At 43.3% G+C, this 25,356-nt stretch overlaps 1 protein-coding gene across 2 annotated transcripts in view; it reads right to left on the bottom strand.

The window, feature by feature from the left end:
• Positions 1–269: 269 nt before the first annotated feature.
• LOC119448599 (uncharacterized) overlaps positions 270–25,356 on the bottom strand; it is a 259,182-nt gene continuing 234,095 nt past the window's right edge. The window contains exons 1-3 of one of the 2 annotated variants that reach the window (XM_037711832.2): positions 16,736–16,887; positions 12,409–12,527; positions 270–703 (exon numbers count right to left, since the gene is read on the bottom strand). In XM_037711832.2, coding sequence (XP_037567760.1) covers positions 510–703; positions 12,409–12,527; positions 16,736–16,872 — 450 coding nt within the window. In that variant the 5' untranslated portion in view covers positions 16,873–16,887 and the 3' untranslated portion in view covers positions 270–509. Of the gene's footprint in view, positions 704–12,408; positions 12,528–16,735; positions 16,888–25,356 lie in introns of those variants that run through there. The other variant, XR_007466368.1, reaches the window with a different exon arrangement.

The following is a 25,356-nucleotide window of genomic DNA, read 5'->3' as shown; positions in this document are numbered from 1 at the left end:
TACGGATCCCTCATTGACAATTGCGAGCAGGGATGTCGTTTGCAGTTGAAAAGCGTCGTCCCCTTCTAAGCATTGTACATTTTTTGCTCAACTACAATTCAAATGAATACAAGTTAGCAGTAAACCAACAAGTAGTAACAGCGCAATGTTGAAGCTTGTTCCTTGCGCGTATACTTTCATCACAGGAGCCATGCCTACATATTCACGTCACAAGATAAGCAAACTGTGCTCATACGCATCGATTGCGAAGATGACTGCGCTGCTTTAGCTTGGCAAATTGCAATGCAGGAATGCTGGTTTCAAGCTTATGGAAAAGGATGTATTAATGACAACATGTTCATAACGTGAACCTTGCTGGGCAATGCACGAAACAGACAAATTGCAAGTCATGCATAAATTTTACCTAAATATACTAACGCTTTGCATGACTACTGGGGCGGAAACAACAGGTAACATGAACACGACATTTAATTTGCATGTATCAAAGACTACAGCGATAGTGCCAGGTGCTATCGTGACGCGTATATCTGCGCACCGGCGACGCAGCGCGGTTGAGCCTCGTCGGTGAGGTGGACCGGCGTCGACTCCGGACATTGGCAGTTGCCGGTGGAGCCCCGCTTGCCGCGTTTGCAGACTTGGCCCAGCACTCGCATGCAGTCGAAGTCATCCGCGCAGCGCCTTCCGGTCGCTATTTTCGTGGTAACTAGGAAAAAATGAAGAAGACGTATAGCAACCTGAAAGAGCACTGCCGCTCCTGCATGTATACATAGCGCATGATAAACATTGGACGTAAATACTGATTGGGACACAATTCGTCGCTGACTGACGTATACTTTGCTATATGAATACATTCGCCGCACACACTCACCGCATTCAAATTTTATATTCTCAAAAGTTCAAGTTCTTTTTTTTTTCTGATAGCGCAATTGACGGTTTTGACAAAGTTATACTTACCTAGCTATCAGTTTCGCCTTAATAATCCTTTGATGGGCTGAGGAACTGATAACTAGGCTTGGTGAACTTTGTGTGTCAAAGTCATATCAATCGTGCTATCTAAAAAAAAATGAAGAAAAAAACGTGAATGGTTAAGAACATTAAATGAGAATCCGGTAAAAATGCGCGGCGAAGTTTCGTCAATAAAATATCCGTTAAACGTGTATTCCTGTCTCTTTCATTTTGCCATATTTCTTCGTGCGCTATGATATATGAAGTCAAGATAAACCAACTCGACCAAACCACTACCTGTGTCCCGTTCTTCGCTGCACTCGCACGCATATTGCTCTGCGTATTACGTTACGTACTTTCATACTATCAGGAAGACAACGGAACTGCCTAAACTGATCTCCTTATAGCCGGTCATTAGACGCCGTGTCACGGCGTGAAAATTACTGCGTCTTCACAGTCATAAATCGTCCTGGCTAACTTTTCCCGCGTTCGCTCTGTGAGTAACTATGCCTATACACTGGTTAAAACACGTTGGTAGGCTAGTTGGTTAGAATTCATGATAGTGTGTGTAAGCGTGACTGAACGAGGAAGTAGAAAGAATCAGATACTGGCTGTTAATTGCCTTGTTTGGTGCTGTTTTTTTTTTTGACGAAAAAATTTAATATTAAGTGTAGTTCGTGCACACCATTGTAAGGACTTTTTAAGTATGAGTACGTACGCAGACTTTTTTTCATTCACTCTTTATATATATATATATATATATATATATATATATATATGTATATATATCTTGTAATCTCTGTTATATTCTAGCTACCGAATTAGTTGCTTTTTAGTCCATTACAATCGTCCATTTTCCTAATATGAAACTACTGTAACTACCGGCTGTATTTTATTGTACTTTAGTGCTTTGTGCTCTACGCGCCATAATCCCTATTGGGATTGCCAGTATGTTCCAAGTAAATATTACAATTCAAGACACTAAGGTGAGCTAGCTGGTTAACAGTATTATGACACATGGTTTTACGACGCAATTTTAGACGGGACAGAACATCGGCGTTAGCTCTGTGTTTCTCCCTGTGTCTCGTCTAAAATTGCATCGTAAAACTTTGTTTGATTATAAAGAATACAGGAATCAGCTATCGCTCGACATGTTATTGGGCGCTCTCACGATACGCGGACATAGAACATTAAGTACAGTACCTTCTTCATGCGAGGTCACTTAATTTATCAGCTTTAGCTCCGCTTCCTTTGATCTCATTTCGTTTGAAGCTTATATGAACTAATAACTGCTCCAGCTCGTAGTTTTCACAAAGACAAATAGACGAGTAATTCATTTTCGTTTCTAGGTGTAGTCGCCACCTTTGGTGTTTATCTTCATATAACTGAAACATGTGCACTTGTAAACCACAGTGAGCATTAGACGCACGCTGAAAAGCAAACGCGTACATTCGCTACATAGACGTGTTTGGCGTCTAACCAGTGCCATGATTTGTAATAGCATGAATTACCAACCCAGTTGAAACTACCACGCTTATATCGCCCGAATTGATGAAAGATCACGCGATCACGCCTGAAGAATTTTAACCGTTCAAAGCTCATCGTGTCATTCCAGGCCTAAATGAAGAGTTACGCGTTTTTGACCAACTCGTAAGGAAGCTGGGTCTTTTTTTTTTTACCCACATATTATGGCTGACATGCTATACGACGTTATACGACCAAGTTCCCCACTGTCTTTCGCGCTCGCGTTTCAATACATTGAGAAAATATGATAATAAAGTGGTTAAACACACTATGGACGATGCGTTTCATAAGCTTAAAGGGATCTTCTCGCCCGCCCGCACTATTTAGATATCGGTAGATGGGAAAAGGTACAATTTATTTATTTATTTATTTATTTATTTATTTATTTATTTATTTATTTATTTATTTATTTATTTATTTATTATTTATTTATTTATTTATTTATTTATTTATTTATTTATTTATTTATTTATTTATTTATTTATTTATTTATTTATTTATTTATTTATTTATTTATTTATTTATTTATTTATTTATTTATTTGGTACTTGCATCGCCATACCAGGCATTACAATAACGGGGTACAATTCCAAAAAAAAAACACACACACACACACACACACACAAAATCGCTTTTCTAGAGCACGGAAATAATCTTTAGAAATAATGTTAACAATATGGGCGACACATTGTTGCAATCTTCTATTGACCGTACTAAAAAAGAGTAACAAAAGACGTCACCTCTGAAAGGAATCTCGCGTATATTCAAATCATGATCTCGTCATTTGGAGACGTAAGTGCGCGGCTTAAAATACAACTCTCTATCGATGCCAGTTTTATAAAACTGGCATATTCAATCAGAGTAATATTCATTGTGAAAAAATTTCAATCTATGATTTCGACGGTGGTCTTCTAATTATTTCATAATTTAGTGCGTTCTTATACTTTCATAAGGAGCACCTATGCAATTACCAAGTACAAACCGCACTGCCCTGTTCTGCACTTTTTTTTTTTTTTTCAAGTTTGTTTGCGAGCTGCGCAGCGTGTGGTCCCCAGCAGACGCTCCTATAATCAAGTACGCTGCGCACATAGATGAAATATAATGGTTCTTGAGGATTCTTTGACAATCGGTTAAAGTTACGTCTTAAAAACCCATAGCCCTAATTTCTTTGTATCTGTTAAATATTTTGCCCCGAAAAAAGAAGAGAGGAAGACAAAGTTAGAGGCGAGCGTGGATACGAGCGCGCGCCCGCATTTTTTAGTTTTTCGCAAGCGTCGAATAAACAAGACGTTCTCTACTTCGGCTCCGCTTCCTGGTTTTTCAACATTATGGTGCCGCGACCAGGACTATATCTACAGTTGAAGACCCCTGACGATGAAGTGAGCTCCCTGAAGAGGACGACCGACCGACACGATCAACGCGACGACGCTGCGACAGAATCGAAGAACGGTCCACGTCATCACGAGTCCTCCGATTCCCGACGTGACGACATGGAAAGACTACGACGGAAGCGTGCTACCGTTCGAGCGGCGGTCACCAGGATCATCAACGACATGACAACTCTTATGCAGACGGAACCAACACCATCTGGTGAGCTGACCGACCATCTTAACCTATTGAAGATAAAGGAAACTATGCTTACGGACCTTGATGACCAAGTAGAAGAGCATGTTACCGATGATAACCTTGAGGATGAGCTTCAAAGCATCGGACAGTATCAAGAATCTATCGTCCTCGCGAAATCCCACGCTGAACGCATTTTATCCGCTCTGCAAACAACGACTACGCACGCATCTCACGATGACTTTCATCAAGCACGCGCACACGTTAAGCTACCTAAGCTCGAGTTGCCGAAGTTTCATGGTGACCGCATTGAATGGCCAGAATTTTGGGATCAATTTGAGTCTGCCGTTCAACAGAACCGATATTTCACAGACGTAGACAAATTGAAATATCTTTGGAGCTACTTGATGGGTTAAGCGGAAGGGGTCATCAGCGGCCTGTTGACAACTAACGAGAGATATAGCATAGCTATAGAACTTCTCAAAGAAAGATTCGGTCCGAAGGCACTGATTGTGAACGACCACATGCGTCGTCTTCTGAACCTACGTAAAGTTCGTTCGTGCGAAGATTTCGAAGGGCTTCAAAGGTTGCATGAACAAGTGCAGACTCGCGTGAGATCCCTGCACAACCTTGGAGTCGAAGAAAAAGAATATGGAGTGCTTCTGAAAACTGCTATAATACAAAATCTTCTGCAAGAAATCGTACTCCGTTATACTCAGCGCATCTTGTCTGTGACAAATACAGACGTTACTAGCGACAGGCTAGATGAAATGTTGGTTCTTCTAGACTTCTTTAGCCTAGAAGTAAGAAGCCGGGAACAGGCTGTAATGATGACTTCTGATAAGAGAGAACAAGCCTCAAGCGCAAAACGACAATCTAATGAGCATTTCCAAGGCTCTACATCTATGTTAACTGTGAAACTGACTCCAGAGAGTTGTATACTATGCGGAGACAAAAATCACTCGGTGGATGTCTGCCCAACGGAAAGGAGAAACGACATCGAAAAAGCGTTTATTCTAGTGCGTCTGGCTGACCACGACCGAGATGCGTTTCATTACTTCTGGCTTGAAAAAGGGTCTTCCAATATTGAAGAACTGCGCATGACAAGGGTTCCTTTTGGCGCCTGCAGCAGTCCCTTTCTCCTTGCTGCAACTCTACGACACCACTTCCAACTGGTAGAAGACAAATGCCCTTCTACTGCCAAACTATTGAAAGATCATTTCTACGTTGATGACTTGGTCATCGGGGCACAGAACAAAGAAGAAGCGCAGCAAGTCGTTAGCGATTGCTTCCGTATCTTGAAAGAGGCAGGAATGCATCTAACAAAGTGGACGACAAATGATGGACACTTACGAAACTTTCACAATAGTCGAGACGTAAAAGTACAGTTCGATGTAGAAAACGAAAAGAAGATTCTTGAATCATTGAGCGAACGAAAGGTTACGAAGAGAGAGATCTTAAGCTTCGCCTCACTCATGTACGATCCTTTTGGATTCTTAGTGCCTTTCGTGCTGGTAGTCAAGTTATTTATACAAAGGCTGTGGTTAGAGAAATACACCTGGGATGCGCCACTTCCTCAGTGCCTTCTAATAGAGTGGAGAGCGTGGACTAAAGGCCTCAGAACTGTTAATCAGCTGGAAGTTAAGAGACCTTTTGGTCAATCCCTCCTGGACAAGAATGTTCTGGTTACCATCCACGCCTTTAGTGACGCTAGCCCAGTTGCGTACGGCGCCGTGCTTTACCTTCAGATACGAGACTTCAAGGGAGACACAACAGCTCAGCTACTTCTAGCCAAGTCGAGAGTCGCACATCTACAAAAGATAACTGTGCCACGATTAGAACTGATGGGAGCGCTCGCTGCAGCTCGACTAACTGCAACAGTTAAACGTGCCCTAAATCTAGAGGGCGTTGAAACAGTTATGTGGACAGATTCTATGTTCGTGATTCATTGGCTAGGCCGTTCAACAAAACGCTGGAAACAGTTCGTAGCAAATCAAGTTGCACAGATACTCTCCCTAACCGATTTGAACATGTGGAGACATTGTCCGGGTGATCAAAATCCAGCCGATTTACTGTCTAGACGATCCACTGCGGAGCAACTCTTACAAAGTTCGATTTGGTGGAAAGGACCAAACTTTCTCTACACTGAGACGACTTTCGACGAACCTTGCTACACCGAGGATACAGTCGAAATAGAAGAAACTACCTGTACAGCCGCAGCAATTCAGGATACAGTCGGTCTAGAAGAGGAAACTACGTGTTTGAAAGCAGTTGCTCGGCCAGTGCTTGCGATTGTAAACATCAGCGACTACAGCTCTTATAACCGGCTGATGCGTATCACTGCATGGATACAACGATTTACTAAAAATTGCAGGTACACAGACGCCAGAAAGAAGGGAGCTTTAGACGCAACTGAAGTACAAGAGGCTGAAATTTACTGGATATGTCGAACGCAAGATAAAGTATTTGGACCGGATGTCAGCAGAATGGACATTACACTCCAGCGATTCAGACCATATCACGACGAATTAGGGCTTCTTCGCTTGGGAGGTCGTCTTCAGTTCAGCAACCTACGGGAAAGTTCCGAGCCCCCCATTCTGCTTCCTGCTTCAGACACATTCACAAAGTTGTTGGTCAAGAAGGAACACCAAACGACTTTTACACGCTGGCCTCAGTTTTCTTTTAACTGAACTGAGAGAAAACTTCTGGATACTGAGGGCCAGACAGGTTGTAAAGAAAGTCATTCACGAATGCACAGTCTGCCGGCGATATTCCTGCAAGCAATACTCGGAGCTCTTCGCGCCTCTGCCAGCTGAACGTGTTCAGCCCTCTCCACCTTTCGAAGTCAGTGGTATCAATTTTGCCGGACCGCTTCTACACAAAGATAACAGAGGAACAACGAAGAAGTGTTATATACTCATCTTCACGTGTACAGTCGTCAGAGCGGTTCATCTGGAGCTTGTCACCAGTCTTACTTACGACAAATTCCTGCTAGCATTTAAACGATTTGTGGCACGACGAGGAATTTGTAAGATTGTATATTCTGACAACGCCAAGACATTTAGAAAGGCATCAAGGGAGATCCAGCGACTTTATGAATTAATGAAATCACAGGAAGTACAATCGTATTTCGGAAGTCACAGGATTGTTTGGAAATTTATCACCGAACAAGCTCCCTGGTGGGGAGGATTCTGGGAACGACTCATTAGATCTGTGAAGTCTACATTGAAGAAAACACTGGGAAATAATTTCTTTAACTATGAAGAACTTTCCACCACGCTCTATCAAGTTGAAGCGATGATAAATTCACGACCGATAACATTTGTGTATGCAGAAGCCTCTGAACCAACGCCGCTTACGCCAAGTCATTTCCTCATAGGCCAAAGATTGACTATGCTTCCTCAAGACTTGTCGAGCACAGCATCAAAAGAGACACCATCATCACGCGAATTACCTCAACGAAGATGGAAACACAGAGAACATGTTTTAAGCAATCTCTGGAACCGGTGGTGACGAGAGTGCCTCCAAGAACTTCGTTCAGCTCACCTTAATTAAACTGGACACTCAGAATCAGTGAAGCTTGGAGACATAGTACTGATAAAAGAATTAAACTCGCCAAGACAATTGTGGAAGATGGGACAAGTGACAGAAGTATTTTTGGGCAGCGACGGAAAAGTTCGCTCATGCAAAGTACGCAGTTCAAGTGGCAACACGTTGCGGAGACCGGTACAGATGCTGCACCACTTAGAATCTGCTGGACAAGCTCCATCTTGAAAAGAAGCAAGCACACGCAAATTGTTCGGCCGGGAGCTGTTAAATATTTTGCCCCGAAAGAAGAAGAGAGGAAGACGAAGTTAGAAGCGAGCGTGGACACGAGCGCGCGCCCGCATATTTTAGTTTTTCACAAGCGTCGAATAAACAAGACGTTCTCTACTTCAGCTCCGCTTCCTGGTTTTTCTAACAGTTTATACTAAGTTAAAATGGACGTTTCATCTTAAATAAGCAGTAGAAAATACACCCAGATATTTATATTCAACCGTGTTGTCAATAAGAACATTGTTTTCAGCGTATTAATTATTATCATGCGAGCGCTTCCTCGTATACAGAGGTGACGTGAACACTTTTTTGACATTTTCATTTATATCACCGTGAGGCAATGAAATCTAAATCGTACTGTAGGGCTTGTTTTACAGATTCATTCTTAATACCTTTGTATTTGGAACGTAAGCAGAGGAACAGCCTTTCAGAACCCCACACATTTGTCTACAGCGAAGATATTCTGCTATCAAATCGATTATTTTATCATCCAACTTAAATTCCCGTAATTTGAAGAGCAGGAGATTATGACCATTGAACATTGAATGCTTACCCCAACATTGAAGGCTTTCCTGAAATCTAAATGTATCCTGTCAGTAATTTGGTTCCTATCGATTGGTAAGGCCAACTCATGTGTAAACTCAACCAATTGCGTTCTACAAGAAAAACCCCTCCGAAATCCATGCTGACTAGGATTAAGTAGGTTAGATGAGACATAAGACATAAATCACAGTGTTCCGTAACGTTACTCGTAATGCTCATTAAGGAAACATGTCCATAGTTCTCAACTATGTCCCTCTGCCCACTTATATGCACTGGTACTATGCGTGCCAGTTTATAATCAAGCGACTTTTGTATTAATGACACAAAGGGAAAGCAAACCGAATGCAAGAAAACTGATTACGTTTTTTTTTTTTTTTTTGACAACCAGCCGCTCTAGAGTAGGGACTCCAAGGAGAGAGTGATGCATTTCTTTGTGTACTTTTTTCTGCAGAACCGTGAGAATTAGGTTAGTTTCTTTATTTCCTCCACTATTTCGTTTTATTTTATTATTGCGATAGCAATTATATGGATACTCTAGGCGAACTTCCGCCGTCGTCGTCGCCGTCGTTGTCGCCGTCACCGTGAGGTTCCGTATGAAATCCACAGGCGATAAAATCGTCGCCGCGTTCCGTACGCTGTATGGGCGAGTGAAATCATGCGACGGTGAGCCGGCAATCGCGGCTCGCGCACACAAGGGCGGGAAGCGGGAAGGGACGCGCAGTCTTCCAGTCGCGCACAACGCTCCGGAGCGAGGGTAGGGAGGTGGAGGGGTCGCGCTTTACTGCGGCCGCGGGCTCCCGCCGTGCCGGAAAACTTGGGGGGGTCAATCGGGTGGTCAATCGCGTCAATCGTGAAAGTTTGCGGAGTGGATATCACAAGCCACGCAGCATTGAAGGGTTGACTGCACTTTGCTATGCGCAGGTGCGCCGTGTCTGTCCGCGAATGCTGCGTAAAAAATGTCTCCAAATTCAGCATGTGAAAATATTGCATGATGCTTCCGCTCAAAACATAATGTTCTCTTAGCACTCAGTTATGGGAGACACTGCATTTTACACAGAACAGCATTCTTGCTATATGGAGTCAACTTTATAAATACGGTGCTAAAATGAATGATACAGCCTTCGAGGCTTTCATCAAGACCCTTATTGCAATCTCTGTCGAACTGTTGGTCAAATGTGGGCACTGAAATGCGTAAAAAGATGAGGTATGCGTGCATCTTGTATGAAAAAAATTTGCGAGTAATTTTACCGTTCTCCGGAACAGGCACCCAAAAAAAGCATTGTTCATGGTTGATATCGAGAGCCCAGCCATTGCAAGCAGCGAAATGTTTCATAGTAGCCTGCAGCAGCCTTCTTCGACAATACAGTGTGTTTTGTTTTAGCTGCCACAGATTTTTAATAATTGCCGGTGGCAGATAACACAATTCTAACCCTCGATCTTTATGAATTACTCATTGCGGCGGCTATTACTTCGACTAAAAATCGAAAATACTTATTTGAATAATTATCATAATTACGGTAATAACCTTTTTAATCAATTGCCTTACGGCACATATTTCAACCTGCGAATTTTAGCTAGTGAGTATGCAAGTCATATCCAATTACAACGAATTCTCAGGACTACATCAGTTTCGAGATATTAATTTTCAATGCGTATGACGAAATTTTATTGGCGTTCCAGTTACTGTTGTGCTTTAATGAATGAAACAGCGTTTTCTCAGAAAAGTAAGTGTAACAACAGTGCATTTTCACCGCAAGACTGACGGTGCATATTTCGAAACCGATGCCCTCCTCATAATTCGTTATAAATCGATAAGCCTTGCATGCTCACAAGCTACAATTCATAAACTAAAATATGCCGTAAAATAATTAATTAAAAAGATAATGAGCGTAATTATGTTAATTGTTTATTCAAGCATTTCAATTTTTCGAAGTAATGGCCGGTACATCTGCCACAGGCAATTTTTAAAAATTTGATGCAGTTAAAAATAAAACTTATAGGGCGCACCCCTTTTGAACCTGAAGCAACCCACTGTCATTACAGCGTTGTGGCAAGGCGCACACTGTTCACAAAACCTATCCGTAAACTACAATTTCGAAATAACACCATTGGGCAGTTATTTACAGCGCCAATTTCAATGCCTAAAGTATAATCTATTCACTAGAGCGAATCTTAGGCTGTCTTGAAGTGGTAGATCCAAGTTCCTTCTCCAGCACGATGTCACGAATCTTGATGGTTTAATTGTACTGTGAACTATTCGCTTCGTCAGTCAGAAGAGATCGCCTCGAATAACCGCCTCATAAAGAAGACACCACAAGGTATGAATTCACATTGATTTTTTTTCTCGGCCAGTGAATCATGATATCTTCCATGATTACAATACTACTAATGAATGAGACTTCGGCTCCTTGTTGGCTGCAGCCATACAGTCTAAAAGGCATATTTCACTCAAATTTTTGGGCCATGCAGTATTGTCAGTTTCGCCAATCAGATCCGTCATGGATATTCCTCAAGTAACAAGCACCAGTAAATCGCCGAACGTGAAGCACTGAAAAGGGAATTCGTGGACTGCAGGTAGCTGAAACCCTCAATTAGCTTTACTACAAATTGCCGCCGGTTAAGATTAGGCGCGAAGAACAGCCTAATTTTGAGAAGCAGTTAAATAAGCAGGTGGCGCCGGCAGAATCTAGATTGCAGTGTCAGTTAAGTCCTCGTGCGACTGACAAACTTTTCTGTGAAGAAATGCAATAATTAACTATTTTACCATGAACTACTCGTCGGGAACAAACAAGCTTTCGCGAGTTAAAACTGAAGGCAGATGTAGAATTGTAGAATTGTAGACGGAATTTATTGCCAGTGTTCGTTTACTTGCGTGTGGCTCCACGGCAAGTCTTGGTCACTTAACTGGATTGTTCTATCCTATGTTTTGGTGTTTATGCTTTTATTATTGCCGCGAGCTACCACTGCAGAGTGTAGAACCGCGCATAAAAAACTCGCAGTGCTCTCGACTGGCCTCCGTCGGCTTGCGCTGTAGCGTTGCCTTTGAGAAATGTTGTTGTCTAAGAATTAAGCTTCTTGAACAGATTTTGACGAACGAAGACACCAAAAAATATATTTGAGAGGGCCGGCACCAGTGTGCTTGCATAGGGAACGACAGCGAAGAAACGGTAGCACTGCAAAAGATGCCCGGAAATCACCGAAACAGCAGCAGACGATAGGCTCGAATTCCTTCTCTGACGTCACGCGAGCGGCGCTCGCAGCACCCCTGTAGGTCGTTCTCGGAGCTAATGGTAAACAGCACTTACGAAATAAAAGCTTTGCGAATTGGGCCCATGATGTGTAAGACAGCCCTGCACTTGAACGTTCTGCAGACAGGTAGGTTCTGGCTACAATTCTCGAAGGACTGAACACTCACCCGACCACCGCTTCCTTTAACTGCTCCTTACTTGCTGTGCCTTACTGTTCTTTACTACATGTGCCGTGTTTTTTTACGAACGGCACTTCTAACACCTAAGAAGATCTCAAGAACAATAAACGCTTGCATTGTCCATAGAGGAGATGACTATTAAGTTTTTGTCTATATTAACTTTGTAAGCGCACTTATTGGCCTTCTTATCAGCTATATGAAATATGAGGTGCATTTTGTTACGTTCCTTATGCACCTCGCTGGAGAATAGAGAAGCCATGACATCTAGAACAGTTTATCAGTCATAAAAAGTGGCTGCGCCCCGAAGTAAGGAGCAGACGATAAATTTCTCATGCAATCAGCGGAAGGTGACAGCCCGCCCCGTGAAATATTCTTTAGCAGGGCGGAGAAGCGCGCTAGCTGGTTGCCGTTCATTTCTCTTGCGTTACAAACAGGGAAACGGGGAAGACAGACAAAATGAGAGCGCATTTCCACTCTCGCGCTTTGCTGTTTATAGCAGGAGAAGAGCAATGGAATATCCGTGCTGCGTTTATAACTCGAAGCGGAGAAACACCTGCACGTTATCACAGTTACTTGGGAGGGCCACTTACAATAAGACGACAATGGAGTGGTCGAGGGCTTGGGAATGAACAGAACCCCTTGTCTCGGTCCTCTTCGCACGTAGGGGTTTGGTTTCCACTGGTGGCTTTCTGCGATGTTAGCTTGGAGGCTGCGCGGGAAATGAAGTCATTAAGCCTTGCTGGTAGCGAATTCACAGTTCCCTAACAGACCCATCGCACACAGCGAAGATAGAATTCATTTCTACTGAGGTTTGCGTAGCATAAAGTAGATCATGGAAGTTTTCTTTCTGGTTCTTACTATTGTTTAAATGGAGCGTATATAATTTTAATGTGTGTGAAAAGCGGCTGGTCCACAGGTCGCGAAATACAAATAACAACACGCGCGTCGAGTATTCGCATGTCCAGGAATATTGCGCATTGCCTCTTCGGCAATCTGTTGAGCTTCGCCGCTACACACCAGCGTAACTTAATGAACAGCACTTTCAAAAAATTATGCTTCCAAAAGATCGACCTAATTTCAACAAGGTTTTGTTAGGAACGTCGAGTGGTTACTTCCTTCTAATAACATATGTATTTAGAACACTTAGTCGGCACTTGGTGCTGCGTTATTGCAGTGTTTTGTCCTGACCCCAACACTGCCATAACGGAGCAGGGCAGTTGGGATAAGTGCCGTAAATGAGTACGTCATTAGAAGGAAGTACGATCCCGACGTTGTTAATTGAAACTTGTTAAAACTAGGCCGATATCTGCAAATATAATTTTTTGAAAATGTTGCACATTGAGTTACGCTGGTGTAGTGCGGACAAATTCCAACAAATTCTAGGCATGTCCAAAATTTCAGCACGTCTTACTGTTGAACAGAGCAATGCTGAATTATAGAGCCACAAAATGAAGAGGCAGTGGCGCTTGGATTCGGGTAGCCTATAAGCAAAGATACATACAAATATCGGCACAAAGAGCGAATGAAAAGGTCTCTGCTGCAGCAACCATTGTTGATATTGGAACTCAAGTTAAATGTTTTATAGCACAATATATCGTAAGAAAAATAAGATCAAATGGCCGTTCAAAGGAATGTTCTAGAATATTAATCTGCTGTCCTTCATGTTGCCACAGGAGTACTAGACTGCGAGTTAAGTTTACTTAGATGACTTGATTTTGAGGCTTGTATTGTTGCTACACAATCTCGTGCGGAATTTCTATGTTATATTGAAATGACACATGTCTATTATTTCACTGCGAAAACAAATTGGACACGAACACAACAATGTGGTGCTTCCACAGAGTAGCCACTGGCCTCATATTTTATGCAAGTCCCAAAGGAGTTATCAAATACGTTGGAAGCCAATAAGCCTTCGCTATTCAACTCCCAGCTCATTCCGCTAAGCAACATAGTTATCTTTCGCACAAATACATTTATTTAATTGGAAGGACTGCACTGCCGCCAAGCCTTGATGAAAAGCCGCGCGTCCCCTATTCTCGCCGTAACACTTAAGTTATCAAGATAATGCGACACCTTGGAAGTTTCATTATTATGTTGAATGAGCAGAAAATGCTAAATAATTAAGGATGACGCGCTGCACCACACACATAACCATAACGTCACAGATGTGCGTCTATTCAACCACGTGACAGCTCTCGGAGCGACACAGTAGAGACGTCATGGATATGCTAGTGGCGTCCCTTTAAACTCCAGCGCTTATCGAGCACAGCCTCCGAAATTGTGGCCACAGCAATATATATGCGTGCTATTGGTTCTCGAAAGCCGTGCTTCGGCAGAAGAGGACGGTGCAAAAGCATCCATACAGACAAGAAATTGCCGTCGTTGACTTGGTTAAACCGAATAAAAAGTGAGGAGACGTTTTTGAGTCCACACGCATACGTACATTACCCAGCTCCTCCGCCCAAAATCGTGTAATCTATGTTGTCAAGGGTTCTATTAAAACATGTCACTGAAGTTGCTAAGCTGTAGTATAGGTACTTTGAGCGCTTTTTTTGTTTTTGCAACCCCTACGAGCTCCCAAACGTGACTGGCTTTCTTTGACTTGGTCTGTAAGTGCGAGTTTTCACGCCATCCAATGAGGGAAAATTTTTATCATACTCTTAACTACATTGAAACGTATATGCCTTTGCTTTATTTTTGCTCCTGGTACGTTCACTAACCTTGCTACATCATTATTCAGCAACCGTGAAAGAGTAGGGAACATAAAAGAATATCATAAAGGTGCGGTACTGAAAGATTTGCTGTCGGAAATTTAACCATACCATAGTACAGTCCAAACCAAACACCGATTTCGGACACTGATATCTTGAGAACCAGAATGAGACCGCGTCCGCTCTCACATGCAAGCTGAGACGTGTTACGTCAACAAGTTCGTGCCTCGAGCAAGCGTCAGGAAGTCCCGCGGCTAAAACGTGATTTACCGTTAGTACTCGCCGCGTTTCAGTATTTAAGTCCTCTAGACTGAACAGACTCATTCGTCATCGGGCGTCAGCTGGCGGCGAGGGGGGGGGGGGGGGGGGCAATTCTTCAGCGACAGACCACACCTTCCATAATTTAGGGTTCACCAGCTTTCACCGAAATTGGCGGGAATTGATGAAGTTCGCGCATACGGGCAGACACCAAGGAAGGGTGTGGTGCGCTGCGTTTTGAATGTCTGGCACCTATTCCCCCAAGCACGATTCATCAAGTCGACAGCCGCTCAGTTTTCAGAATAGCTCGTCACCGCCGGCAAGGAGCTGTACACTGTCGACAAAACTGAGAGAGAGCCGGGCACTTAAGTTTCTTCGCTTCTCTACAATTTCGCTTGCGTAGGTCACAACCTCCCTTTTGGCGGTCGTTGTCGGACATGGCTGACTTCGAAAAAAAAAAAAATACCGTATACCCGAAGGTGAGTTTCTCAATCTTTTCGTTCTTCAGACGCTTCATTCACTGCTGACTCTCTTATCTCCACGGTTAGAAGACATACACTACAGCATCATGTCTTTGGCTGCAAATTTATACAATGAACCTTAAGCAGAGCTTTGATCGCAGGCATGTGAATTGTGTAGCGAACACTGCACCATAAATTATACGACTACTTTGTTATTAAATATAAGATTTATTCACCTTTGGTAAACAATTCCTTAAGCGCGAAAACAAGCATAAGTTCTTCCTTTATGTTTATTTAGACAAAATACACCTTTTCAGGAAACTAAGTTGTGCTAAGCGTAATTATTGGCGAGGGTAGAATGGTTGAAACGACGTCACTCAATTGGCGCTCAAGTGCAAGCGAAGTGCAATGCATATACGAAAAGTATTTACTTTTGTCCTGCAACAACTCTTAGCACGCAGGGTCTGACATAAGTGAAACGTAGCAATGTTCATAAAACTTGTGCGTTTGTAGTGGTGCCGGTGGCAGATTAAAGAAAAAAGAAACCAACAGGCCTTAATAGCTTGCCTCTGTTCAGCATGGCGGAACAATTACCGGCTTATCTTTTAACGTTTACTTCAACTAACAAGGCAGCTGATTCAAAGCCAGAAATGTACGAAATGCGAATAGAACGCAGTACTTGACAACCCACCCACCGGGGTAGCCTAGTTACTATGACATTGCATTGCTCTGCTCGAGGTCACGGGATCGATCCCGCAAGTGGCAGCCGCATTTCGATTAGGGTAAATTGCAAAGAAAAATGAAAAATGAAAAAAAAAAGAAACGAGAAACGTTAGTGCACTTTGACTTAGGTGCGTGATAAAGAACCTCGGGTGGTCAAAATTAATCCGAAGCCCTCCACTATAAACCGTGCCTGATAATCATAGCGTAGTTTTGACATGTAAAGCCCCCGAATTTAAATAATTAGCTGATTGTCCGTCACTAAGCCTGACATCCAGGAGTACTAGGCTTATTGCGCATGGCGTAACAAAGCTTCATGACAAACCAAAGGAAGGTTACCATATTTCCCGCATAAAAATAATCCCCCGTCCCCCTTTTTTTTTAAATCAAACTGATACGCAATGTCGTATAAGGAGGATCTGCGTATTTAGTATATGTTTGATTTTTATTTTTTTTATTATTTCTTTCAATGGCGAAATGCACTTTTTACAACTTGCATAGACCAGCGCGCGCAACCGTTCGGGAAACAGCGCTCACCGAAGTTCAAACCACAACTGGAAACGCTATACCTTGCTTCATATTGAATCTTCCCTCGCTCGGTAACACCCCTGCCAACGCGAGTTCTGCATAACCTTATCCCGCCGCATCGTCTCCGGCGGCTTACGCCCGACGACAAAGGGGTCACGGCCTCGGGACAAAGCCCTCTCGCGCATAAGCGGCCAACCTTACTGACCGGCGCGCGCGCGAAGTGGCCGCGCCGCTCTTACTTGTGAGGCACTCGTTTGAATTGCTGAGCATCTGTTTCCAGGGCCGCCGCCGTGGGACCCGCGATGCGACTCGGGTTCACGGAGACCGGTTGCGCAAGCGAAGTGAGGACGGCGCACAGGAGCCATAGGCGCTGCATCTCTTCCAACGGCAGGGAGACTTCACTGCAATACCGCGCGTGTGGGCCACAAGAAGGCGGGCGGTGGGCTCGGGGCGCCGTAGTGCATATGGTGTGGCTATAGCGTCAGCGCGAGCACATCACAGACGTGCCCGTTGGCCTCGCACACACACACACACACACACTCAAAAGGCCTGTTGGATAGAGAGTTGGCCAACATTGTTAGCACAGCTCGCACGTGCTGCTAAGTCGCTCCGAACAGTGAAAAAAAAAAAAATGGAAAGGCTTATAAACTACTAAGCTCCGCAACTTATAACGACAGGCTGATGACGTCACCACTGCACCCTTTGGTTTTGACGAAAACCGACAGGTTCGTTCTGCAATAACTTTATCGATGCTGAGGGAGAGTTACCCGTTGCATGGGGTTTTAACCTCCGGACCTTTAACCTTACGAGGGCCACCGATTCCATTGTTTCTCGCTCTATATACGTCAAAGGAAAAAGTAACAAGAAATGCGTTAAAAAATACTGCTTCTGCCTTTAATTTGCGGCCGAAGGCCATGGAAGGCATGCCGCTTTTCCACCAGCGTCAATTTCGTGAAATTAAATTACTTGAAGGAATTGAAGCTGAAATTTAAATTTAGAATAATTAAAGCGACAAAATAATCATGAAACGGCTGCTCTTCCTTCATAGGTCACAGGCGTAATTTCCTGTGTATACAGGGAATCCCAAAGCAAGCGCTTGAGCATAATTTTGGCTTAAAATAAATTGCTGCGTATATGTATAATCGTGGTAACGGCGCTTCTCTCAAGCACACATGTTCTTGCCTTCTATCTGCATACACACTGACCAGGCAAGCGAGTTTGAGACGAGGTTGAAAAGGGAATGGGCGCTTCCTCTAGCAGCCGTTCTAGAATTGAAAGAGCCCAGCTTCGGGCAAAAGCAATAGAACGGAGCCGAGTAGAGGACTCGTGTAATACAGGTCATCTGCTTACAAAGGGACTTACCAGCTCACGGGGTCTTTAAATCCAGGCCGCAGATCCTGTGGGTAACGTTCATGCCGTGGAATAAATCTTTGTGGCGGCGCGTGACGCAAGCTGCCACTTCTTCTTCTTTTTCTTCGTTTTCTTCTGTCTGTTTAATATCACGGCGCGTGCGCCCAGTCGAGACGCCTCATGAATTGCACGCTTATGTCGCAATAAGACATCTTGTTCTTTTTTCTCAACGATGGCTCATACCCACTACGGGGGATTGGCCAAGAAGCAGGTGGTTATACAAGTGTTTTTAATACGATTATAACCAAAATAAAACGCAGAATGTAAGAGCGGGGGTTAGAGATAAAGAATGTGGAAACGAGAAGAACGCGATAGTGAATTTGGAGATAAAATAGTTCAAAATGAAGACATCAAATAAAACAATGAATGAACAATTTTGAAAATTTATTAATGGAATTGTTTTGTGCGCGTGTGTCCGTCTACTTCTCTCCTGGTCTCTGGGTCCCATCGTTTCTAAAAGTTGTAGATTTCAAGGAAAACATTGCTGTGGCTGAATCGTAGCGAAGACGCCCCAAGGTAAAGATTAGCTGGTGAAGTTCGTGACAGCCGAAGTTCGCGATAAAGAACTCCTAAAAGTTTTTTTTGTCTTAATTATCTACGATCAAGCACGAACGGTAAGAAAGAAGACCGTGAAGGCTCTTGCCAGACGCGAACAAGATAAGTGTTGAGATCTAAACGAAGTGCGTTTGAAATATTGACCATAACATGCTTTCTTCATTTTTTTTTAAATTTAGTTTGTGTAATACACCACCTTTGGAAACAGTTGTTGAAACCAAGACAACTTATTTTATTGTAATAAGCCCGCCACGTGCGTTGATCATCGTTGTCACTAATATTATTTGGGCGACCCATATGCGCGCGCGTTTTTACATAACATCGCGTGCACGTGCGCCTGATCGACTTCCTCCTCACCGTTCGGTCTCCTCAAATTACAGATTACAAATAGCGCATCTCTCCGAGTCCCCTTACTAATTTGCTCTCGCGGCCACTAACGTTCGTCGAGCTTCGGCACTTCCGGCCTTCCGGCTTTTCACGTTGCTCATAGGTGCCCGTTAAAAAAGAAGCCAATTTGTTGAGCATCATTTGTTAAACATAATTTGCACACGTGCGGTCCCCGGATCGTCAACGCTGGTAGAGATGTTGGGTAACGCGGCTCTTGCAGACAAAGGCTGCGTCAGTTAGCACACGTGCTCATTAAGATAGACTGAGAGACACATCAAGGCGCTCCGCGCATACAACCTTGCTGTCATCGTGGATAGGTTTTCGACGACCACGTGAAGTAGTGTGATATCTAGAGCTTCTTTCAATGTCCTTAAGAGGAAGGTTTACCTCGGGAGCCCGTATCTAAAGACATGGGAATGGAGAAATCGCTTTTTCTCAGCATCTTCTGCACTGAAGATGGCGATGTTTGTAGAAGTACAAAGAAAAAGTTGAAATCTGCGGAATTTGGCGAATAAATGTTTTTTTGGTATGCAGTCAATTCACTTTTTTACCAAGATTATTAAAAATCGCAATATTAGAAAAAACAAATTAAAGCATGAAGCTTACAACTGTGTAATTGATCAATATCTATCTATCTATCTATCTATCTATCTATCTATCTATCTATCTATCTATCTATCTATCTATCTATCTATCTATCTATCTATCTATCTATCTATCTATCTATCTATCTATCTATCTATCTATCTATCTATCTATCTATCTATCTATCTATCTATCTATCTATCTATCTAGCCGGGTTTTTGAAATTGGGTATGTGGCATTAGGTTGTACTGCTCTTCAATGATCCTCTTTGATACCAACTTGGATCACTGTATGTGTACCACTGGGTGTGTGTCGCTCTGCAGTGGCAAAAAAATACATATACAGAGTGTCCCAGCTAAATGCAGCCAATACCCGCCGTGGTTGCTCAGTGGCTATGGTGTTGGGCTGCTGAGCGCGAAAACACCCATGTACTTAGATTTAGGAGCACGTTAAAGAACCCCAGGTGGTCCAAATTTCCGGAGTCCCCCACTACGGCATGCCTCATAATCAGAACTGGTTTTCGCACGTAAAACCCAATAATTTAATTTAAATGTAGCCAATGTTTTAAAAACGACGGAGTGTGGTAGGAGGCTCAAATGAACTCAGTGGTGTTGAGGATCGCGTGTCCTAGTCTGCGGTGTTTTCTTTTTTTCGTTTTGCAAAGTCAATTATTAGTATACACTAATTGCCTAACTTTTTAAATATTGGCATAACCAAGAAAGTGCCAATACGAAAGGTGTAGATCACATTTAAAAAATCACCGACTGAAGTGTTTGCAACTAAGTACCATTGATGAAGCTTCTTGTAATTGCCTTTAGAGAAAGCCCGCGAAGTACAAAAACAAGCGCTTGATAGCGCCACTATTTCAGCGCCCCAAGACGACCGATCAGTAAAGGACATTGTTCGCGTGCTTTTTTCGAGACTCAGTCGCGTGCCCTGTCGCGATGGGGCGCACAGAGCGAGCGGCGGTCATAAAGGTGCGTCGCGCTTCGACGTGACGTGGCAAAACATATCATTCGCTCCGCTTGTGGAATGAAGCCCGAACGCACAAGGCAAGAAAAAAAACACACACACACAACGTGGGAAAGCCAGTTTACAAAGATCAAGCTTAAACCGATCCACTTTAAGTCGGCTTCACTTTGAAACACAAATGCATTGATGGGAAGACATTTTTACAGCAGGAATTTAAGCCGTCTTATACCAAATGTGAAGGCCCTAGGACCTTTTTTTGTTATTTTATTATTTGTTTGCTGTTGCATCGAGGTGCGCGCGTGCCCAGAACTTAGAAAGGCATGTTTTTCAACACTCCTCTCAATGTTACCTAGTACCAAAGTACAGCGAAACACCATCAGAATTGGAGGAGGCTTAAGCTTCGCCTTTAAGAGTGGAACGCGATAGCATTCAAAGATCTCTCACTGCTTATCAGGCTTTCGTCTCGTATACTCAAATTACAATCCGACGCTATCACGCCTGTAGGTTGTGGTTAAGTCGTACTTTACAATTTTTCTGACGGATTATACTTCGAGAAATTAAATTTCTGTTCACTAACGCCTTGCGCCACGCGGAGGGCCTGTGTGGTTGGGCCGGTTCAGGATGATGTGGTTGGGCATGATTACTTCCCCCACACGCCGATGCTTAACGCCAACGCCGACGCCGAAGCCGACGCCGGATTTTTTGTGACACGAGGCCCTTAACACTGTCGCGTAAAAAAAAAAAAAAAAAAAAAAAAAAAAAAAAAAAACTGTCAGCCCTTCCACTGGGGTGGAGATGGAAGACCAGCGAAGCTGTACTATGGTGGGAATTATGCATTTCCAATTAGGACTATTAGGATGTGATGGTGTAAATGGTTATTTGAACTATTAAAGAATGAGAAATAGATATGATCCGGTGGTGTTCATTTATTTAGTGACCACAGGGATCATGACCTTATGGTCGCTACGGTACACCGCCATAGGGTGTACGGCAAAGGTGGGCACGTTTTTCATAAACACGTCACCAACGCCGCGCGCGTTCGGTGCGAACGCGGGCAAAACGGCGTCACGTCGACAACTGTTGTGCGTGTTGTTTGTGTGACCACACACAACCGCTGTCAAAACGCAGGCTACGTGACGGAACAGCTAAACGCCGTTGTCGACACTGTTAGGTGAGAGGCGGGCGAGAGCCCAGAGAGAGTTGCGGCACAGGCGGCAGAGGCCGGCAGGGCTGCGCGCATGCGCCGCAGTGGGAGAGCGGCCACGCCACACACAGTCTAGGGTGCCTCGATGCCTTTCTCGCCCACCGCTCCCCTTCAACTGGGAAGTCGCGTTTCTTCTCCGCCGTGCGTTCGCTCCCCGTGAAAGCGAGCGTCCCACGCTCTCGCGCGCTTTCACTCGGACATACAGCATACGGCTAATCAGAGTTTTCGTTTTTCTATTGCCGGACGCGACCATCGAAGTGTGAGCCCTTACCAGCTTCGCTGTAAAAATCCGGCAGATCCCATGCCCTATGGGACTCGATGTTATGCGAAGCAGTGTGCGGGGAGCCTACCAAGTTAACGAAACGACCATGAGAGCACAAAGACGTAGGTGGCTCTTTCATGATCTACATGACACGTATGTCATAAGTCCTCCGGAGTCCCTTTAGCGAAAGCCTTAGTCATGCTCATGGTTATTACTTCGACCAGCCTTTAGCCCTTTTCTTTACTTAGTACTACATGCGAACCCATTTTAGTGGTTTTTGATATTAATCTTTTTCCGCTGAATCATTACCATTTTTGCTGAGTCATACCCATGACTCAGCATGGGTATGCTGAGTCATGCATACCCATGTAGCGATCAAGCGCGAAGTAAAAGAAAATCGACATTTTCTATTGGACCTTTGTCATCTACAGCAAAACATTACAACGTTTCATACACGAAATAAAGAACCGTGGAAAGTGACAACCCCGAAGACAAATTATTCTGAAGATAAGCTATCCTACATAATACCTACATTACTAAATAAATATGTGAAAGCTGGTACAAATTTTATTCAATGTACTCCGTCTGAATTGCGCAAGCTGCATATGCTAATTTTTAAATTACATTGGCCCTTTGCTCACCTTTATCTTGTGCTTTGTGTAATTATGGGACTAATATATTTCCCTGAATTTTTTTTCAAGGAGATTTGCTGTATGTTGCATTTGATTGAAATTGCTGTATGTTGCATTTTATTGTAATTGCCGCTGCTGACTGTTTTGTACAAAGGTAGCTGTGGGCCTTTGTCAAGTTGCCTCTACGAAGAGCAGCTTTTACCTACAGCTTCCTTCATCAGTGTGATGATAAAAAATAAACATTATTATTATTATTATTATTATTATTATTATTATTATTATTATTATTATTATTATTATTATTATTATTATTATTATTATTATTTCTACCATCACCCTTCAGTGTTTCCTTCACTTAGTACCCATGTACGAACCCATTTCAGTAGGTTTTGAGTGTTCATCTTTTTTCGCTGAGTCATTGTCACTTTTGCTCAGTCATGATCATGCCTGACTTCTACCGTGTGTTTAGTGTTTCCTTTACTTAGAACCCACGTCCGAACCCATTTCAGTGGGTTTTGAGTATTAATTATTTTTCCCTGAGTCATTGTCTTTTGCTGAGTCATGGTCGTGACTATGACTTCTACCAGCATCCTTTAGTGTTTCCTTCACTTAGTACCCACGACCGAACCCATTTCAGTGGTTTTTGAGTATTAATCTTTTTTCGCTGAGTCATTCTCATTTTTGCTCAGTCATGGTCATGGCTATGATTTCTACCATCATCTTTTAGTGTTTCCTTCACTTAGTGCCCTCTTCCGAACCCATTCCAGTGGTTTTTGAGTGTTAATTCTTTTTCGCTGAATCATCCTCATGACTCTATCAGCATCCTTTAGTGTTTCCTTCACTTAGCACCCACGTCCGAACCCATTTCAATGGTTTTTGAGTGTTAATCTTTTTCGCTGGGTCATAGTCATGACCTACATGACACGCATGTCATAAGGTTCATGTCATGACATGACATATAATTTATGTTCGTCATATACTCTTGTGATATTATGCCAATTTTGGTACATACCAAGTTAACGAAACAACCTTGAGAGCACAAAGACGTAGACGGTTAGATAGATACTGCCAAAGTAGCAAATGTTCGCCAAGAAATGCTTCGCATTTGAAAGACGAAAGGAAGCTCGGGCTTGAGCAAATGTTGCACCGCCGAACTGTTTAATCTGGAAGGAAAATGCAATTGTCATGTTCTTCAATTCGTTCGTGATCATATCTTACTAGCGAGAGTTACTGGCACGTACCTTGCGGCCACCGGTAACGCCAAGCCCATCCTGGAACCGCTATACAGATATGCGGATTTCGTTTCTTGATCGGTCATTTGGGAGCAGTGAAATAGTGGCGCTATAACGCGCTTGTTTTTGTATTTCGCGGGCTTTCTTTAAACGCAAATTCAAGAAGCTCCATCAATGGTACTTACTTGCAAACACTTCAGTCGGTGATTTTTAAATGTGATCTACAACTTTCGTATTGGCCCTTTCTTGGATATGGCACTATTTAAAAAGTTAGGCACTTAGTGTATACTAATTAATTGACTTTGCAAAACGAAAAAAAAATACCGCAGACTAGGACACGCGATCCTCAACACCACTGAGTTTGGTTTCAGCCTCCTAGCACACTCCGTCGTTTTTAAAACATTGGCTACATTTAGCTGGGACACCCTGTATACTTAACGAAGAAGTGCCGGTTAGCCAGGCGCATCGCCAGCGCTTTACGCACGGGGGCCGGTTCTGACTGCTCGCAGGGTTCTGACTGCCGCACCGAGTTCGACCTCACAATCCTTGCGCACCCTGTCAATAAACACCTTGACAATACTTTAAAAATTTTCTGCTGCTCGGCCGAATCGAACGCGTGTCATACATATTAAGACGAACTTGTCTGCATGTTTATTCACACAAGCCCAAGCGCGGACTTCGCGGCAACGCCGCTGAATGACGCGGCGCGTTCAGCGGGAAGAGATCTAGAGGAATCCGGCTGCATACGCGCCTCATACAAAACATGCCTCTGCGTGGGCAATAGGGTGTACCGATACATTGCTCACCTATGATATATGATACATACATTAAGGTCGGCATTCATCATGAGATGGGTTCTGCCGGAATTTCTTTTTCCTCATAATGCAAACTAGAATATCATCCACACGCGTTTGATCTCCAATCCGCTCCGCTGTCAATCCTGTCTCTTGACGTCATGCCTATCATTTCTAGTTCCATTTCTCGTTGCGCAGCAATTCCCTTCTTTTCAAGCTTGAAGTTTCTGCCTCATTGTAAGTAACGGTAGAACGCAACAATTGCAGACTTTTCTTTTCAAAGATAGCGTTATAAGCTGCGCGTCATGATTTGGTAATGGCTGCTGTATGCGCTCCAAACCAGTTTTATTCTTCTGTAAGCTTGCTTCCCGTGGCCTGGGTCCCCTGTGACTAATTGGCCTAGATAAACGGAGTCTTACACCGCTTGTTGAGGCTGAGTGCCAATCCCGAATTATCGCTCTTTTTCTGGTCTATTGAATATTACCTATGTCTTCTTCATGTGAGTCTTCAGAACCGCTCCTACAATTCGTCGGCTCCACCGACAGTTTGTTGCAAGTCATATCCAGCGTTGGCTGAGGAGGACAATGTCATCTACACTCCGCAGGTTTCTAAGATGTTCGCCTTTGATCCTAAACTATAGTTATTTTAAGTCTAACTGCTAGATTGACAGCTACTTATCAGAATGGAGTGCATGCAGTGCTTTGGAGAGAGAGTGCATTGTTGTCTGGTACCTTTTATAATCGGTATTTTCCGAATTTTCCTGTGAATGTTTAGGCTAGCTGTGAAACCTTTACAGTGTCAATGTTTTATCCCTTGTAATATATAAT

This window comes from Dermacentor silvarum, chromosome 4 (genome assembly GCF_013339745.2).
Source record: "Dermacentor silvarum isolate Dsil-2018 chromosome 4, BIME_Dsil_1.4, whole genome shotgun sequence".
Lineage (NCBI taxonomy): Eukaryota > Metazoa > Arthropoda > Arachnida > Ixodida > Ixodidae > Dermacentor > Dermacentor silvarum.
The sequence above is the reverse complement of the archived record's forward strand: the minus strand, read 5'-3'. Positions and strand labels throughout refer to the sequence as shown.